This window comes from Eublepharis macularius, chromosome 1 (assembly GCF_028583425.1).
Source record: "Eublepharis macularius isolate TG4126 chromosome 1, MPM_Emac_v1.0, whole genome shotgun sequence".
Classification (NCBI taxonomy): Eukaryota; Metazoa; Chordata; class Lepidosauria; order Squamata; family Eublepharidae; genus Eublepharis; species Eublepharis macularius.
In genome coordinates this window covers 165,322,055-165,339,407 of record NC_072790.1, presented here as the reverse complement: position 1 = coordinate 165,339,407, position 17,353 = coordinate 165,322,055, and the positions used below count along the sequence as shown (strand labels likewise).

General features: G+C 40.9%; 1 protein-coding gene across 2 annotated transcripts in view; it reads right to left on the bottom strand.

The window, feature by feature from the left end:
• Positions 1–17,353, bottom strand: part of BIRC6 (baculoviral IAP repeat containing 6) — a 330,219-nt gene that overhangs the window by 290,076 nt on the left and 22,790 nt on the right. For both annotated transcript variants that reach the window (XM_054976787.1, XM_054976793.1), the window contains exons 5-10: positions 17,111–17,222; positions 13,955–14,037; positions 9,855–10,077; positions 9,608–9,768; positions 5,688–5,746; positions 3,029–4,435 (exon numbers count right to left, since the gene is read on the bottom strand). In XM_054976787.1, coding sequence (XP_054832762.1) covers positions 3,029–4,435; positions 5,688–5,746; positions 9,608–9,768; positions 9,855–10,077; positions 13,955–14,037; positions 17,111–17,222 — 2,045 coding nt within the window. The remainder of the gene's footprint in view (positions 1–3,028; positions 4,436–5,687; positions 5,747–9,607; positions 9,769–9,854; positions 10,078–13,954; positions 14,038–17,110; positions 17,223–17,353) is intronic.

Genomic DNA, 17,353 nt, shown 5'->3' with positions numbered 1-17,353 from the left:
TCCTGATGACTACACGACTCATAACGAATCTCTTGTCAGTGAATTATACTGAGATCCCAGCCACTTGTGCAATCATTATCAAAATAGCTTAAGCCACTGCCTACAGTGGCTCGGTAAAATAGAGTTTTCCAAGTAATAATAAATCCTTCTTCATAGCCAAAATATTTCATTCCTGATAACCTTAGAGGCCCTTTTTGTACCTCCTCATACTCTAAAGAATGGCTACAGCTAATGTTCACAGTGAGCTTCCTGGGGCGGGGGGGGGGGGGGGAGAACAGAGGAAAGGAGTGTTCAGTTAGCAATTTGAACCTTATCAGGAGAATACTTAATAGAAGATCTCTCTGTTTTGAAAGTCTAATGTTAAGAAGTCTATTACTAGGATTCTAGTAGGGGCTCTTATACAGGTTGGGTTTTTTCTAAGCCAATAGGTTGTAGCAACAACTTTTTCTCCCTAGAAGTTCCAGAACACTGTTCAAGCCTTTCATCTTGCTCTATCACACTTAAGACATTCTACACTTTAAGCATACTCACAGTGATACAATAACTGTTAATAAGTATCTTAGGAACCACACTTGGTTTTATTCTGAATATAGATCCTTAAATTCAAAACTACTCAAAACTCAGAACAACAACTGTTAATTGACAGATCTGAAACACAACTTATATGCAGGTCAGTATAACAGAGGAGCCTGCATGTGCTCAAGTTACTTCTTCATATGCAGAATGAACCCATGTGCTAATTTATTCTGGCCTGTCACAGTCTCTAATGCCTCAGGAAAACCCATTCCAGAGTTTGCCCCGGACATTTCTGTAGATGCAAGGGGAACTGAAAAGCTTTCATGTTCATGTGGGCACGCACAGCAGAACCTCCAGATCGCACAGCATTTCAAAAATTCATTTATCATGATTTTACCATCAGTAGAATTTTAGATTCAGACTAGGTGGATTCAATTTATTCTGTGTAGGTTTAGACCATGATTTCTATGTCTCGGATGTTAATTTAATGCAAGCCAACCAGAAAAGAGTCAGCAAACTTTGCACATACTCCGAATTTCAATGTGTCGTAAAATAATTAGTGAAAACTTTACAGGGAAAAAAATCATGGAACCCACCTAGTAAAAAAACAAGATTGTTCCATTTTAAGGCTTTATAACAACCCATTTTAATACTATTCTGTTCATAAATACCAAATTGTGGTATATTACAATTAGTTATCACTTTGTTTCACACTCAAATTTTCATTGTATATTCCTCAATTAAACTCATGGCATGTACATAAAGAATACAACTGGAAGAAAAGTAATGTACACATTCACATTTCATATTGACCTGTTATATGTTGGATTCCTTTAAAAAGTATACCGGAAACAAAGCTCAAACTACAATGCAGTACTATCTTTGTTGAGACCTTCAAAATTATATCTGCAAATGCTCTGCAGAAATCAATAGCAGGATTACCAAAATACTGAACTATCCAAGATTTTCTCTGCCTCTCCCATGCACCATCCAGACCCGACCAATCATAAGAAAACAAATCACATGACTCGCCCAGATAAACGGGTCCCTGGAATTCTGTTCCCATAGTCCTCTCAGCAGCTCCAGTCTCTGTTTTTCCCACTGCATTTTCCAAGATCTTTTCTCAAAAGACCTGGCTTCCCACTCATTTTTTCCTTGTCAAAAAAGCACCTAAGGGCTTTTTTATTATATGATGGCTGGCACGTGCCAACAATTTGTGTTTTTTAAAAAGCCCGTAAGATGAAGAATCACATGCAATCAATCACTTTTGCATGTTAAATTACATATAAACAGAAGCATAAACCTTTCCCATTCCCAGATTGCATATTTGTAAAGAGAAGCATGCATCTTATATTTGCATGTGCACTTGTTCTTCAGCACAGTATAAAATGCATGTGTATCAACTCATGCATATTAATAATCCCTCTGGTTTTCTGAGAAGTATCAGGGAAGCCTTTAAAACCTGATAGTTATTAGCATCCTGACCAATTTTTTTTCCTGGGTAACGGCCAATCCAGTAAAGTTAGCTATATAGCAAGCAAGGAACTTCATTGTGGATTACTTTATTTGGAGCTTCAGATTTCTTCATCAATTTCCTATACAAATAACCAATTCTACCCTTCCTAGAGGTCAAGAGATCACTACTAGAAATTAATGAACAGGAAACAGACAAAAAAACCAGACAGCTAGCTCTATATGTGCACAGGTTCTGTCATTGTTATGCTGAAGAAACAATATGGTTTCAAAAACACAATTTGTGAAATTCAGAGAAATTTAAGAAGTCTCTGTAATTTGTCAAAATGTCAGGACATGCACTTAGGGAATTTTCAGATTGCAGCCAAAATTTCTTTTTAATAAACTTTGGAAGTCAAAGGTTTCCCATCCCAACCCACATAACACCTTTAACAGTAAAGAGACCTCAGCTCAGACAAGGCATCAAATCATGGTTTGGCATGGTGTCTGAATTGACAAATCAAGGTTATACCCACTGCTCCTTCTGCAGAGGCCACTGCTACAGAAATTGGTGCTAAGCAAATACCAAATGAAGGCAAAAAATAGCAGGTTAGCACAAATAATGGCTTGACCTGCCAGAACTCAGCCTTATCCTTTCTAAGAATGACTAACAATATGGAAAGGTTGTTTCTGGTAGGTAGGTAGTAGTACTGGTCTGCAGTAGAACAGGAGGATTTGAGTCCAGTGGCACCTTATTTATTTATGTCATTTATTTAGAAACCATCAAGATTTTCAGGGTATGAGCTTTTGAGAGTCAAAGCTCCCTGAAGGCTGGAATTAGCTCCCCCACTATTTGAAGAAGAGAGCTTTGACTCTCAAAAGTTTGCACCCTGAAAATCTTGTTGGTCTCTACGGTGCCACTGGACTCAAATCCAACACGGAAATGAACACTCTAGAGCATATTAGAGCTACTTTAACGTCTCAAAGAATATATTACAATAACATTATGGACTGAATTTCTTCTTTACAAATTTGACTGCAAATTCAACAAAGTCCTTACCTTTGGTGCATGCACACAGTCTATCAGTGCCTGAGCAGTATATTACAGATACAAACTTATCTGGTTCGTCAGTCCCCTCCTTTTTAGGTGGCTCCACTTTGGCCAGAATTTCAAAGTTTGAAAGATCTAGTATTTTTACAAATCCTCCCTGAGTGGTTATTACCAGGTGCCCAAGAGTAGAGATTTCTGGTCTTCTCTCTCTTTCGCTACCATTTTTAGAAGTTATTTGTATTTCCTCTGCAGGCTCCTCGCAGTCATCTTCTCGATTATCCAATATGTCCGGTGGGAGCAAAATCATTGAGGTAATGGTGTCCTGGGGGTCTTTGATATGCTGAATTTTTACAGGTTCTTCTTCTAGAGTAACAATCCGAGTGGCATAGTTCATTTTGTAAAGTACTAGGTAACCACCACTAACAGTACGTTGTTCTGGCTGAATTATTAAAGGCATCTGCACATCTGCTGGTGACTCATGCTGGATCATACTGATATTTGCACCATTCACTACAGCAAGGCTGGAATCTAGCTCCTCTTTCCTTCTGTTACATAGTGCCGAGTTTAATTTATTTAAATTATTCAAGGCCTCTACTTGATTTATTGCACTCAGGGATTCAACAGGGCATGCCCGCAGTCCTATCAACAAATGAACTCCGTCTGCACAAGGAGTGATTGAATCTACACAAAGGTTCTCTTCCTCTGCAAACTTTGGCAGTCGTAGGCACTGAACCAAAGTCCCAGGCTTGGGAACCATAGAGTTCCATTTGTCAGAGTCTGGAGAAGTTAGGCTAGCTGTTGCATCTGCAAACTGCTGAATGTAAGTCACAGGTGGATCCTGTAACAGCAGCTGCTCCTGACTATCCAGCTCCATCTCTATGATCTGTGGAACTGTAAAACCATCATCATGTAAACTTTTACTCATGATATTGTTCATCTGTGAAAAGATTTTTCCTGCTTTTTCATCAGATTCCTTAATGCTATACAGTAGCAATATAGGTAAAGTCCTCTTTACCAGAGGAGAATTCAGTTCTGAATTCAGTTCTGAATTAGTACAGGATTCATTGTCAGTTGATCCCTGGTCTGACACATTGCCACCTTGAGTCCTGTTTAAATCATCCAATGACCTCTGAGAATGACTACTAACAGGGGAGGTAGCAGGCGATTTGTATGTTAATAAACCTCCAGCTAATAAACAAGGAAAGGGAATGTTATGATGTTCCAGGTGCTTTTCCTTCATCTTTTCACTCTTACAGTTGGCTAGGCAATGATTTGCCCCAAGTTCTTCTAAATCTTTCACTGTATCTTCAAGTACGTTTGCAACTATTTCCCACTGCAGCTTCTCTGGTTGCTGAAGAATGCTGAGTGCTGTTACATCAAGACTTACTTCCATGGCTTCCTTTTGTGATGTGTGACCTTGAGAATACAGCAAATAAGCATTAGCAAAACAAATCTTTCCAAAAGTTCTTCAAATACCTATAATAAAAGCTGAAATGACAGTTTCAATCAAGTAATAATAGCACTTTTATTTTTTAAATATCTGCCTCTGCCTTTCCTGCCATACAGGTTTATCAATGCAGCGAACAACAGTTAACACTGAAACCTGAACTAATCTCCCTAAAGCATTCTCCCAGCCTAAGCCTGTCACCTGCTTTCTTCCTCTGCTCCCCACCCCCACAAGACGTCCACAATGAAAAACTGACAATGTAATGGAGAGAAGCTTTTCTCTACTAAACTATACTCTCTTCCTTTTAGGGAAATGTATATTTACCAGTGAATCCTGGATCACTAACAAGTGTACTGGTATGATACAAATTTGCAAGCACAAGCTGGTTGCATTCACATTTTACATTTTCATATGTACATTTAAATAATGTAGTAAAAGTGTAATATGTATAGTGGCCCTTACTGTTTAGGAAAAGGTGAGATTGTCTAGATTTAAATGCTTTGCTCACAATATGATGAAAACAATGTATCTATTGAAAGGAAGCTTCATTTCGTTCATTTCATATACACATGACTGATATGAGCCAGGTATCTCTCTGCTCCACAGCACCAAACATCTGCAGCACTGTTTCATGAGAAGTCAATGCATAATGGTCATTTTTGGTGATAGTGAAAGGGCAACTCATTACTGGCTCCCACCACAGACAGAATTGATACAAGGAACAGCTTCAGTCATTCATTTAAGACACCTGTCTATCAAACTGTATTGGGCAGAAGCAGCACCTTTAGAGAGTAAACACACATTGAATAAATGGAACGCAGTCTAGTCAGCTAGAATAAGCATTATACATCTTTAATGTTCTATATATAGTCATTTTCAAATATATTAATAGGCCTCAATAATGCAAACATAGCGTTAATCCTTCTAATAGGGAAAGAACAGATAAAGGCCATAGCTGGCTAAAACAAGGTAAAGGACCCTTTTTGCAACAATGGGGACTGTCAAATCTCCAATGAAAGGATTGGGAAGAAGGAATTAGGACAGCAGAATATGTTTCCTATGAGTCAACCCTTCTCTGCTTCTTCTGCAGTTTCATGGGCCCCAATTTTAAAAATTTAATTCCAAAAGACTTGAAGGAACACATGTAAGCCTAATTGGTCATTTGAACAAGTACCCCTGAATTTTTGTTAAAAACCTTATATGCCAAAACTATGCTCCTACCAGTCACTGATTCTGATCTGGAATGCTCTTCACTGTCTGAATCTTCCAGTAAATCATCACTAAAGGCAAGATAAAGAGTACAAAGATGGTGAATATAAGGCAATAATTTAATGTAACCAATAACATATTTGACACTTAATGTATAAATGCTTCCTCCATTTATTCCATGACAATTATACTTCCTTCAATGTCACCCTCCCCTGGAAAACCTGTTCACTTTTGTTGAGGAATTAAAAAGTTACCAGTGAAGAAACAAAAAATAAAAGTGGGGGGAGGACAGAGAATATGAGTGGCAATGAAAAAGAAAATAATTTGAACTATCATGGAGCAGATGTTAAGACATACAGTTAGTATATTGAGATTTTAAAAACTGAAATTAATGACAGCTGTTGGTGAGTTAGTGCAGTGATGCCATAAGCGGTACTGGAGCTTGGAACCAATCTCATATTTTGAGTCTTCCCCGCATCCCATTCTTTACCTTAACTTCCATCAGTAAAATGGGAGCAGCAGCAACTTAACTCGCAGGGTTATTAACACAATGAAACAAAATAAAAACAATAAAGCACTCTGTAAAGTTAAAATGTTGGACAGGCAACACATTTAACTGGAAATATAAATGCAGAAAAAACAAAAATCTTTAAAATACTCGTAGGAGTTTCCTCAAAATTTTCTATCAAACTAATGTCTTGCCAAGAACTCACAATTCTCCTTCAAAACTGAACTTATATTCCGTCTTGATATAATAAAAGCTTTACTGTGCAATGTAAACTCCCTTTCTAAATATGCCTGGAAGAAATTTATGTAATATATCTACACTAGAAACAAAGCCCGTTGTGGGAAAAAACACAACGGGCTCTAGAAAGACAAGAGTGGGCAGGCAGGCATTCTCTTCTCCTCCGTCACTGATCCCGGCCAGTGAAAGAAGGGGGTGGACACTGCCACCTGCTCCACACCTGATCTCAGCAATGTGAAGGGGTGGTGGGCTTTGCTACCTGCTGCACGCCTGATACAGGCCGGGTAAAGGGGGGGCAGGCATTGGCACCTGCTCCGCTCCTGATCCCAGCCAGGTGAAGGGGAAATGGGCATTGCCTTCTGCTCTATAAATCTGTACTTGAGAGTATTGGAATTATTATGGGAACACAGTGTTTTTCCCTGGAGCCAAGCCTGATCCCAGCTGGGTGAAGGGGGTTGGGCATTGCCACCTGTTACTTGCTGGGTGAAGGGAGGAGAAGGTGTTACCTCCTGCTCCTCGCCTGATCCCAACAGGCGAAGGCGGGATGTAGGCTTTGCTATGTGCTCCACTCCTGATCCCAACTGGGTGAAGGGGGTGTGGGCATTGCCATCTTCTCTGCTCCTGATTCCAGCAGGTTGAAGAGGGGGCGGAGATTGCTGCCTGCTTGGTGCCTGATTCTGACAGGGTGAAGATGGGGTGGGTGTTGCCGCCTGCTCAGTGCCTTATTCCAGTAGGTTGAAGGGGGTGGGCATTGCCACTTGCTCCACGTCTTATCCTGGCTGGGTGAAGGGAAGAAGGGAATTGCTTCCTGCTCTGTGCCTAATCCCACCCAGGTGAAGGTGCTGGGTGGGCATTGACAAAAGATCCCAACTGGGTGAAGGGCGTGGGCATTGCCATCTGCCACCTGCTCCGCTCCTAATGGGTTAAGGTGGAGAGTGGGCATAGCCACCTGCTCCGCTCCTGATCCCAGCTGTGTGAAGGGGGGTGGGCATTGTCACCTGCTCCACTCCTAATACCAGCTGGGTTAAGGCAAGGGTGGGCATTGCCACCTGTTACGTTCCTAATATCCGCTGTGTTAAGGTGGGGGATGGGCACTGCCACCTGCTCTACTCCTAATACCTGCTGGGCTAAGGCGGGGGGGGGCAGGAATTGCCACCTGCTCTGCTCTTGATACCAGCTGGCTGAAGGAGGGGCGGGTATTGCCACGTGCTCTGCTCCTAATACCAGCTGGCTGAAGAGGGGGCGGGTATTGCCATCTGCTCTGTTCTTAATACCCAAGCAAACACACCAACTACCACAAGGAGGCAGTATAATTATCTAAATACTTATATAAAATTTTATGTACATTTCAGGCTTTTAGAATTTTTTAGAAATTTTAAAGTGCAAAGTGTAACACGTGAATCATACAAAATATACAAGGCCATAAACCACAATACATATTCAGTCAATTCAGTCAATGAACAAGAACAAGACATTCAAATTATAAACAGCCCAACTGGTGAAACGCTTGTTTTCCGTATGTCCTTTTCAAAGAGCAGACCATTCTCCAGATGGAAAAGGAGCTGTAATAAATCTTGAACAACAGCCTACGGGTCTTATGCCAGCTGATTTTCAATTCCCGTTTCACACAACAAGCTTCTTCATGGCATGATTGTACAAATGGTCTCTCACAAGCCTTAATCATAACTCCCAGTTGGTAAGAGCCGACCAAGCAATGCCGTCGGATCTTACCAACTGGGAGTTGGTAAGTTATGGGAGTTATGATTAAGGCTTGCGAGAGACCATTTGAACAATGAAGACGGGCAGGCACTGCCACCTTCTCCACTACTAATACCAGCTGGGTTAAGGCAGGGGGTGGGCACTGCCACCTGCTCTACTCCTAATATCAGCTGGGTTAAGGTGGGGGTGGGCATTGCCACCTGCTCCACACCTAATACCAGCTGGGTGAAGGCACAGGGAGGGCTTTGCCACCTCCTCCGCTCCTGTTCCCAGCCTGGTCTTCCCACCACAGCATGTTTTCTGGAGCGATATGATGAGTTACCTGGGCTTTCCTCTGTGGCAGCACCCTCTGGTGGTGCACCAGGGTATAAAGTGAGTTGTCTGAAACATGCTTACTCAATTATATAATAAGATGACTAAATGTCCTGCAAATGACAAAATCATGTTGGTTTTAATTTAACAAACTCCTATTACTGATTTTACTGAGCATTTTTTCATTCTGTACAGAAACGCTTTTAGGATGAGATTTTGGAATCCATGGCCCAGCACACCTATACAACACCTATTTTTCAAACAATGAATAATAATCCAAACTTTAAAGTTTAAATGTTTTTTGCCACTGAAATTCAGTGAGGAAATTTGAGACTTACACTGTAACCGTAACTGTACTGTATAACCTCAAATTCAACTTGAATGAATTTAATTCTGCTTTAATGAACTTTAATTCTTCTTAGGGTTACACTACTCTGTAGGTCAAGGATTGGAGTTGCTGGGCAATGATGTTTATGGAGAAAAATAATTTTTAATTTTTTTAAATGTTCAAGGACCAATTTAGCTATGGAAAGGGCCGACCTCATACAGGTCTCTTTGCAAGAGACCCATGGAGTACACTGACACAGCTTGCAGGGATTAAATTTAGTTATTGGGGAAGGTAAAGTACAGCTGGTGACTATGTGGAAAGTATGAAATGGAGAAATATCACAAGAGAAGAGAATTTTGCTGGGTTTTCTCTTTTCACTCTATTTACACAGCACCAAATGTCAATAGTTACAGAATTCTTTCTGCCTACACTGCCTTTACTTTGCAAAATGACAGCCCCTCCCTTCATTAGATTGGGCCCAATTTAGCCCCCTGCAAAGCACAGGAGCGCTCCTAGGGCAGTATGTGGCCTGCATAATGACGTCACTTCCCAAGTGACATCATCGTGCAGGCCAGGAGCATGCATATGCTTTGCATACATTCACAACAGCGCCAGAGAGGTAAGTGCCAGGTCTCCCACTTCCTGCCAGGAGGGTAGGGGGACCTGGCAACCCTAACTCTAATAGTGGTAAGCCATACTTCACTGTTTCATGACCCATGATCACTTTCATGAAGAGCAAACAAGTATACCAATATTCCAACAAAATGTGAAACATTCTTGCATTTCCTAGATCATATCCAGTGCTAAGAGGAAGCTTCATAAGCATACCTGTCTCCTTCTAATTTTGGTATATCTGAACAACTAGATGAATCTTCTATCCATGTTAATGTTGGCCTCCTCGAATCGACCCCTGAGCTCTGCTCACCAGACAGTACAAGCTGCTGCACAATCACTGGATCATAAGCATTGATCTCAAACTTTAAGTGCACCTAAACAAATTCAAAAGCATACTTAAATTTAGATTGAAATCCACATTTAGCACAAACAGCACCTTCACTCTTAGACAAGGAAATACCTTCATAAGTTTTGCAACATCCCATATACAGATCTTTCCTCGTTTTGTTGCAGCAGCTAAAAAGTGAGGACAGCTTCCAGATCCAAAGCAGACTATTCTGTCTGTGCCATCTGTACAGGGAAACTGTGCTGGACTTGTTGCCAGCGTGACTGAGAGGGGCACATTCTGTGTGTGTTCACCTTTCACAAATGGGCAATTTGGGGAATGTCTCTCATGTTCAGACCTTAAAGGAATAGAAAAGAAGTGTTAAAATGCAACAGCACTCATTTCTCTTAACATTTTCCTGCAAACATTTACTAGGATCTGGGCCACCTCCAGGCTTGGAAAATTGCAAGCAAGATTGCCATAGGTCCCCCTTCCCTCTTTCTCACATGGGAGACTGCTGCACAGCTGGGCTGGCCTGCCAAGCTATCCCTGTCCCCATTTGTGTATGCATGAGCAGCAGCAGCTGCTCCTCCTCCTGCATCTTTTTCTTTTCTGTGTCATATTACAAGAGAAGTTCAGGGAACTAGAAGAGTCTCCCCCTGACCATGATCTCTAGGTTTGCCTCTCTCCCCAGATCCTTCTCTGCTTTAACATTAAAGCTATTTCATGCATCTTCCCAGCTCTGGCTGCCCCTTCCCCCTCCCCAATCCTGCAGCAATTGCTTACTCGTGTCTACACATATCCTGTGGCTTTAACTTCTGACTGAATGACTTCGTAGTGTTTCTATCAAGAAACTTACCTGGCACACCAGCAATGTTGGAAGGTACAATTCAGTGATGCAGAGTCCCAGGAAAACTAACAATAGATATCTAACTATATCTAAAGATGTGCTATATCTAAACTGTATCTAAAGATATGCTGGTAAAATCCACTGGATTTTACCAAGCATGCTGTTCTATGCTTTGTTTCACTTTGTAAATGGATGTGTTGTGGAATGCCTCATAGGCCCATTTGCCTCTAATTAGTGATAGGCTTCCCGATGAATCAAATTCACAACGGACTATGCCAGCTGCTAAGCACCAGATCTTTGCAAGTTCAATAAGTGCCAGATCCTTGAATGCTTCTTGAATAGCAGTTCACCTCCTGTCTCCCAACCATCCAAGTCTTGCCTCCATCCATTCACACTTTGACTCTACATTAGCAGCGACAAGATCCCACGCTGATTTGTCCAATTGTGTGGGATCTCTTTCATCTTATCCAGTCTGGGGATGTGGACAGGATTCTTGGAAATTTGAGACCTACCATCTGCTTGCATGACCCTTGCTGCCCTGGCTGCTTAAATAATGCTGGGAGGTTGGCAGCCTGGCAGCAGTAAATGCTTCCCTGAGAGTGGGTGGTTGCCCTTCCCTTGAAACAGGCAGTTGCGCTCCTCCTTCTAAAGAAACCTACTTTGGACCCAAGAGAGTTGAATAATTACTGCCCAGTCTAAAATGGTGGTCTTTACCTGTTGATTCCTTCCCTCCAACCCCAGTTACTAGGACCTCTTTCCTTCCCTTTTTTAGTGTCAGTCTCAAATGTACCATTCTTGAGGAATATGGCTGAACAAATGATGGCTGGGCAACTTCGGAGATTCCCGAATGAAGCAGACTCTTTGGACCTTTTCCAATCTGATTTCTGGTCTGATCATGGGACTAAAACAGCCTTCATACCCCTGAGGGACCTCTTGATGACTGTTGATATTGATCCTGTTATCTTTCTGGATTGTCTTTTGGAGCTGGGACTGGGAGGAACTGTTCTGCAGTGGTTAGGGTCCTAACTTGAAGGTGGGGTTCAGAGTGTGGTGCTGAAGGATTGCTGTTCCACCTCTTGACCCTTGGCCTATGGGGTCCTACAAGGTTCTAACCCACCCCCTATACTTTTCAACATCTACATAAACATGCTAGGAAAGGCCATCCAGAGATCTGGGCTGAGTTGTCACCAACATGCAGGTGACACTAAGCTCTATCTTGAGCTTCCTGTAAATCACAGTGGAAACCATGGAGGCAGTCTAGAGATGGATGACAACTATCACGCTGAAACTTAATCCAGACAAATCAGAAGGTGCCAGGGGTGAGGAGAAAGTCTGACCCAAGAAATGGAATATCTCCTATTCTAGGGGGTTGGACTCCCCTCTAAAAGAGCAGGTTTGTAGCTGGCAGTTGCTCCTAGACTCAGGCCTCCTACTGGATAAAGAGGTGGCAGGGGTGCATTTTGCCAGCTTCAGCTGGTGAGACAGCTGCAGCCCTTCTTGAGCAGGAAAGATCTTGTTAACTGTGGTTACATTAGATTACTGCAATGTGCTCTATATGGGGCTGCCCTCGAAGACTGCTCAGAAGCTAGTACTGAATGCTGTAGCCAGAATGTTGACTAGAGTGGATCACAGGGACCATATCGCTTTTGCCATGTTCCATCTACACTGTCTCCCTATTTGCTTCCAGGCTCAATTCAAGGTGCTAGTATTGACCTTTAAAGCCATACATGGTTTGGGGTCAGCATACCCAAATGGCCTTCTCCCATATGAACCTACCCTTGCATTCATGTCATATGTAGAGTCTCTGCCTTGAGTACCTCTTCCATCTGAGGCTACATGGGTAGCAACCTGGAAAAGGGCCTTCTTAGTTGTGACACCAAAATTACGGAACACCTGCCTTATCATTATCTTCCATCAGGGGTTAAGACCTTTTTCTTTTGTTTGGTGTACCCCCAATAATTGCTATTACTCCTTCTCCCTGGCTGTGTTATGTATGTGTATGTGTTTATACTTTTTAATGAATTGCTTAAATATTTTATATATAATCTATTTAAAATGTTGTTTTAATGTCTTAAATGTTCACTGCATTGGGGACCCTATCTGGGCAGAAAAGTAGCACAGAAATGATGAAAATAAATAAATTGCCTACTACCTGATACTTTTAACTGGAGTTTCTGGGGATTGAACCTGGGACCTTCTGCTTGCAAAGCAAACGTTCTATCACTGAGCTCCCCCCCCTTTCCTGAAGGTTAAAAATGATTTCCAAATATATATTTAGGAACTTTCATATAAACTTGTTAAAGAAATAGACACAAGCATTTCGGAATTAGGCTCGGAACACTGTACAAGATTATGTAGGAATAGACTTCCTGCATGACACTAAAAGGGGGATCTCTTCAAAGGTCTCAAGGAGGAGGGGCAAGGTGCATAACAGCCACTTCCAAGGTTAACATATCAACCAAGTCCCAAAGAGGCTAACTGACAAAAATAACAGCTCCAGTTCTTTGCTTAGTTACCCCTTAACAGGTGGGGATGGGGAGGGAAGTTGCTGTCAATGGCACCTGTTATTCCTCAATCATGCCCTGTTCAACACCCAAGAAGTCTGTTATCAGAAAAGTTATGATCTGATTTCCCCCTCTCCATTTCAGCATATCTGTTTTGCTTTTCTCTCCCTCCCCTTACAGCTGATCCCTGCTCTAGGGATGCTTAGCCCTTCTTCTCTGTAGGCACTGGAAAACTGATGAAAACACAGCTGCTTCAACAAGAAAGGTAGCAGAACACATTAAGCAGCATTAACATCCACTGAATGGGACCTAAGTATTTAACTTTGCTCTGTTATGCACATATGCATAAGAACATAAAAGAGGAGAAAAGATAAATGTGAAGCATCTGACTGTGCAAAAGAACGTCATTTTGGATCTGCACAACTGAAGAAATACTGTGCTGCTGTGATTTACATTCAGAATGTCACTATACAGATACCGACACGTAACAATATAAAATGGTGCACTTGGAAACACCGATCCAAGCCTGAAATAAAGTATGAAGATCATTAAACACAATACTGCCTATCTAGTTTCTGACTTTTTGATTGTTGAAACCTTGATGCCCAGATACAGTCAAACCTGAATTCTACTGCATTCCTGAATATCTAGAAGTATTCTGAAGCATCTTCAGAAAGCACTTAAAAACGTTTGTATCACGGCCATTTTAAAAGTTATTAAAGTAGCTTTTGTTTAGTAGGTTTTTTAAGCAAAATAGTGTTCAACCGTAAACACCTTAATTATAACTACACCAAACATCTCTTCATGTTAATATTTTATCTAAAAGCACTTTATTGAAAACAGAAAGCAGTATAGCTATGCCTCAAGAATTTTATTCTCACCAAGGTTCATCTGTTGGCTCCCAGCACACCAAACACACACTACATGTGAAACACATGGCTCGGTCATCCCCTGATGAAGCAGGCTGTGAAAAAAAGGCAAAATGATTAATTATATGTAGCTGTAAGCATTTTTACTTGGGTTGTTTAGTGTATTTTTAAAAAATCATGTTGACCAGCATTCAAAGGAAATAGGTGCACCTGATGCGCCCAAAGAGACCTCCAATTTATTTCAGAAACACAGCAATTCCGAGTGTAGCACAGCAAATCACCCTTGAAAATAAAAAATGCAAATGAGTGCATACAAACCCTAGAGCTCACTTTAAAACCACAGCATTTCAATGGGCAGGAAAGGTCTATAGAGAAAGCTTAATCTTGATATGGTAGCAGAATAGTTTTCAAACTTTCTACCTATGGGTGATACTTCTTTCCCGATTAATTCCTGCTAATCTGACATGACCCCTCTGCACATTGCAAAGAATTCTGGGGATTAATTGCAGACCCAAACTAAATAACTTAACTAGCCAGATCTGTGACTTGCCTTGCATGTATCTTAGAATATACTCAACACTACCCAATGGCTGCATGTTACAGGAAAACATTAGTAGTGGCCTGGGAAGCTTGTCCACTATTACTCATCCTCTCCTCAAGGAACTACTGGTAACCTGAACAACCCTGAAGTTCCCTGAAACACAGCTTGAAAAATCTCTATAGTGTAACACTAGATTGAGCTTTCTGATATTCAAGTGCAATAAACTGAAGCTTAAGAATAGCATACTCTATGACAGCTGCTAACAAACCATCTCAAAATCCCCCACTTGAGGGGATCTGATACACATAAAACTGTCATTAGTTTTGAAGTTATATCTACAAGAAGAGGTAAGAAATCTCATCCTTGACCTCCACATGAATTGCTAAGTAATCTCCTAAAGCCAAAATGTAAATATTTCAGTTTCTCCCCCACCCCAAACATGCCTACCATGTGATGCAATTTTTGCAAAGGTAAAAATACATAAAAGGTTATACACTTGTAGAACTCCGCAAAATTACTTAACAGACAAAGTCATTGTGCTACAATTTTTTTCTTCTCCCCAACTTACCTCCTAGGGTTGACAAGTACATTTCATAGAGTTTTGAGTTAAAGACCAAATGTCTTCAAAAATAAAGCAAAATATAAACCTTAATCCCAGGGGCACCTTTGCAAGAAAATTAACAAACTGCTAGTCTAGCAATGTGACAGAACATACATACAGCTAAACAGCATACTCTGTAGAACAGTGGATAAGTGGAAGTCAATGACAGGAACACAAAGCACAATGGAGACAACTCCATTTAACTGCCAAAAAAGCAATCATGGACAACGTTCAGTCAGGAGAGTTGAAGAAAAGTTAGTGAGAATCTTGGTGGTTTCTGGGAAATGTGATGTGTTTCCCAAAAATAACCAAAAGAGGAACCACTTATTTCTAAGACAGCAAACTTAACTGTCTATTGGGTGCATTCTTCCCCCTCTAATATGCACAGATTGTGATGCTATTTTATTCTAAATCAAATAACCTGAGATCCTGTCAAATCATTTCTGTACAGAAGAAAGTCTCTTATTTTTCCATTTGCTGCCAACAGAAACCTCAGCGCCATTAAACAGCTAGAGATATGTTCAGTCCTTTTTGGTAAGAATGTGTTGTTCTTCCAAGTGCATTAGAAATAAAGCTTTTGGCTACATTGGTATTTTATATCCCACAATTCATCCAATGCAGTAAACGTCTCTATCCTAATAACATGTTGCTGAGGGGCAGGATCATCAAAAGTGATGGAATGGGCCTAAGACTAGTTTTACACAGCACACATGGCTCCTGTGGCAAGTAAAGATCACCTCTATGAGACCCCAGCAGGAGCAGGCTTTAAAACATTTTATCCCCTAAATGAACAATCACATGCAGGCAAGTCAGGAGACAAGAAGACAAGTTGATTAATTTGCACAGTTGACAAGCAGCACAGATTTTAAATGGAAGTGTAATATGACAGCTATATTGGTGAGCAGAAGTGAATAAAACAGATTTTTAAAAGTTTAATATCTCTAATAGCATCTGTAAGTATAGGAGTGGGTGGTAAGTGGTTTTAAAACAAAGTCCACTAGCATGCATGTTTACAGTCGGATGACTTTCAGGCAGATTATATATGAAAACACTGCATTCCCTGTGAACATCTTTTCCAAACCACCCACACAATAGCATTTCTGTGAGCATCTCCTTGCTCATTTTTAAACATTCACATGGCACAAACCTGCTGTTCTTATTTCTTGATGGCTGTCTCATGTTTCTCGATCTCTCAATCTCTTTTGTGCTCTTATTAAAAGAAGCATTTCTACCTCTACAACTCTTACTCCAAAGTAGCTGCTTTTCCCAAGTCTCTCCTGAAGACACGACTCCAACTAGCCTGTCCAGGATTCAAACTGAGTGGAGGGAAAGAACACCACCTCTCCCTCTGGACAAAAACTTTTTCCATGTGGAGAAGAATCACCCTGCCCTCATCCAGCTGAGACAACAATAAGCACACTTTATGCACCATATTTGCTTTCTCAATAGCATTCTTTTGCAGCTGGAAAGCACTAAAGTGGGTTTCATCAAATGCCCATGTTCCAATCATCTGATAAGCAAGTCAGCCTACCTCACTCTAGAGAAAGAGTTGAACAAAGCCAAGCTCTCATTTTCAATCCTTATTACAAATGAAAGCTTATGTATACAAAACATTAATGAGAACGGCTTGTTTAAATTCCATGGCAAAATATTAATCATGGATGAATTGATTCAGTTCAGATTATTTAGATTAACGTACTCCGCTATGATCTTTCTGGCCTTTTTAGTCAGCAGCAGCAAACAGCAGGTAAAACCAAAGAAAGAGCTGAAACCCAAATGGATGAAATAACTGACATGTGCTGCTGCAACAGAAATGTTTGCACCCAATTTCAACTAAAAATATGTGCCACCATCGGAGAAAAGTAAACTTGCTAAGCATTTACTAAGGTACCATAGGACAAAGACATTACCACTTCTATGAAAACAGCATCAACAGAAATACACAACATATCTGAACTTTCAGGAGAAGCAGTGTATTTTTTTATAATTGCGTATTATTTGTAACTCACAAAAGGTATTGATTTACCTGATGGTAGAACCCAGCTTGAGCCATAGGATCCGGCTGTGCCCACCTATAACCTACATGAGGCCATGAGGTGAATGTCTCCCGTCTGTTAGCCTCACTATACATTAAGGACCTTCAAGAAAGAAAAATGAATGGATCATAACTCAACACAGACTCTAGCACAAGGAACCAACAAATTAGGCTTTATATATTGTAAGGCATTTTGATGTTTTTAATTAAGAAGAAAGGCAGAATATAAATATT